A 2,008-nucleotide genomic window follows, 5' to 3' on the forward strand; every position below is an offset into this window, starting at 1 on the left:
ATTTGAGAATTGTAACAAAGTGTGATTTTGTAATGAAAAAGTCACAATAGAATAAATTTAGAAATCAGTATCTTTCTTGGAATTTTGGTCGTGTTTGAATTTTAGAGAGGTCACATTTGTTAATGGAAGAGCAACTATTAAATAAAAATGATACTTAAACAAAAAAATCCCAAATAGGAATCGATGTTTCTCTCTCTTCCAATTTCTGATCTGTTCTTAAATAAAAAGTAATTCAGAAATCATTTTTTTTAAATAAAAAATAAAATTGGTTGTGTTTGTGCTGAATTTTGGAGAGGCCACATTTGTCAATGAGAAAGAATGTAACGAAGTGTGACTTTTTAATGAATAGTTAAGAAAATATAACTTTATATAATATTTTTCAACTTTATCCAACTTTTTTTAAATTTAATTTTAGACATTAAAACCTAAATTTCCGGTTCTTTTTCCCTTTTTATAATTTAGATCGTGGTTCTATTTCTCAATTACTTTCTTTTGGCTACTTCCGGAAGTTCAATTTACTTGGCCTCACGAGCATCAATGCTGCAGTGGTCTAGTTGGCAAAAATGATGATCAAGTTCACACCCTCAAACGTCATTTTTTACAAACGTACCTAGGTTAAAATTAAATCCAACTTTTTTTTTATTCCTTTTGAACTACATAAACATCTTTATTTAGATTTGAAAAATACAATTCAAACCTTTTTGTTATTCCATAAAAATGAAAAATTCAACATTACATGGAAAAAGAATTATACGTAAAACACTAAAAAATCAATATATTTCGTGTCCCACTACTAACAGTAAAGAATTAAAATAATGGAATTAAAGAATAGATATATATTGAGCTCCATGCAATTGCAAGGCAAACTAGTGGCCATCTCCAGGGCTTGGACCAGATTTCTTAACTACTCCATGTGTGTAAGCATTGGTAAATTTGTTTCCTTCACCAGGGCTCGGACCAGAATTCTTAATTCCCCCAAGTGTCTTCGCATTGGTAAATTTGTGTCCATCGCCAGGGGGGCTCGGACCAGAATCCTTAATTCCCCCAAGTGTTTTCGCATCGGTAAATTTGTGTCCTGCGCCAGGACTCGGACCAGCCTTTACAGCATTCAATGACAGATAATAAATCGAGGCACCATTGAGAGGACGGGCCTCGACTGCAAACAGGATTGAACAAAACAACATAAGGATGAGAACACCAAAGAAATTAAATGATTTCATTTCTTTTGTAAGAGAGAGCCCTGCACAAGAAACAGATAAAGGTAGAGAGAAATAAAGAGAGTACTTAATATTTTGTTGGAAGCTTAGGGTGGGGACTAATTTATACTGCAAAATTTTTTGACTAGCAAGGGAGGAGGAAACTGCCATTTGCTGTATCATTCAAAGAGAGAGTGGGAATTGAATGAATTTTTGAATGAACTTGCATGTAAGTTTCATGAGCAAAGAAATTAAGAGATTGCGAGTCTAAATTGGATAGCATTTGTTTCAAACTCGATTCTCTTACGGGTTGTATTCGTCATGGTAATTCTTCATTTTCATGTAGTTCAATTCTCTTTTAAGACCACGAACACACGCATATGTTTGAAAATTCAACTTATTTTTGTAAATTGGAAAATCTCTATATTTCAATTACTGGTCAATTTTCAGCAAGTATAATAATGCTGGCCTCCAATACAAAGTTGACCGTCCAATTTAGTCTTCCAATTAACAGTTAACACGTGTAGGGTTCTTGATTTGAAGATACTACAATGACTAATGTTATTTAGCCCCACTGGGTTACAATCTTAGTCTAGATGGCATTAATGTAATATTAAACGATATAAGCAAGTGAACAAATTATTTAATTTCATATTTCATTCAGCCTAACGGAACTATATAACATTATTCTATTACAATACAAGGAGATCAGATAGAATTACTCATTATGGAACTGTTTGAGCCACATTTTTATTCAAGAATGCATTTTAGAATAGTAAATTGATGCAGACTATGTGATTTAAAAATAATGA

The 2,008-nt window shown here is 32.4% G+C and overlaps 1 protein-coding gene across 1 annotated transcript; it reads right to left on the minus strand.

The window, feature by feature from the left end:
* Nucleotides 1–685: 685 nt before the first annotated feature.
* On the minus strand, nucleotides 686–1,391 carry LOC111376066 (precursor of CEP16-like). The gene has a single exon (XM_022998994.1). It carries the CDS (start codon nucleotides 1,377–1,379, stop codon nucleotides 867–869), a length of 513 nt encoding a protein of 170 aa, XP_022854762.1. The 5' UTR covers nucleotides 1,380–1,391; the 3' UTR covers nucleotides 686–866.
* Between the last annotated feature and the right edge of the window lie 617 nt (nucleotides 1,392–2,008).

Source organism: Olea europaea, unplaced genomic scaffold (genome assembly GCF_002742605.1).
Source record: "Olea europaea var. sylvestris unplaced genomic scaffold, O_europaea_v1 scaffold1443, whole genome shotgun sequence".
Lineage (NCBI taxonomy): Eukaryota > Viridiplantae > Streptophyta > Magnoliopsida > Lamiales > Oleaceae > Olea > Olea europaea.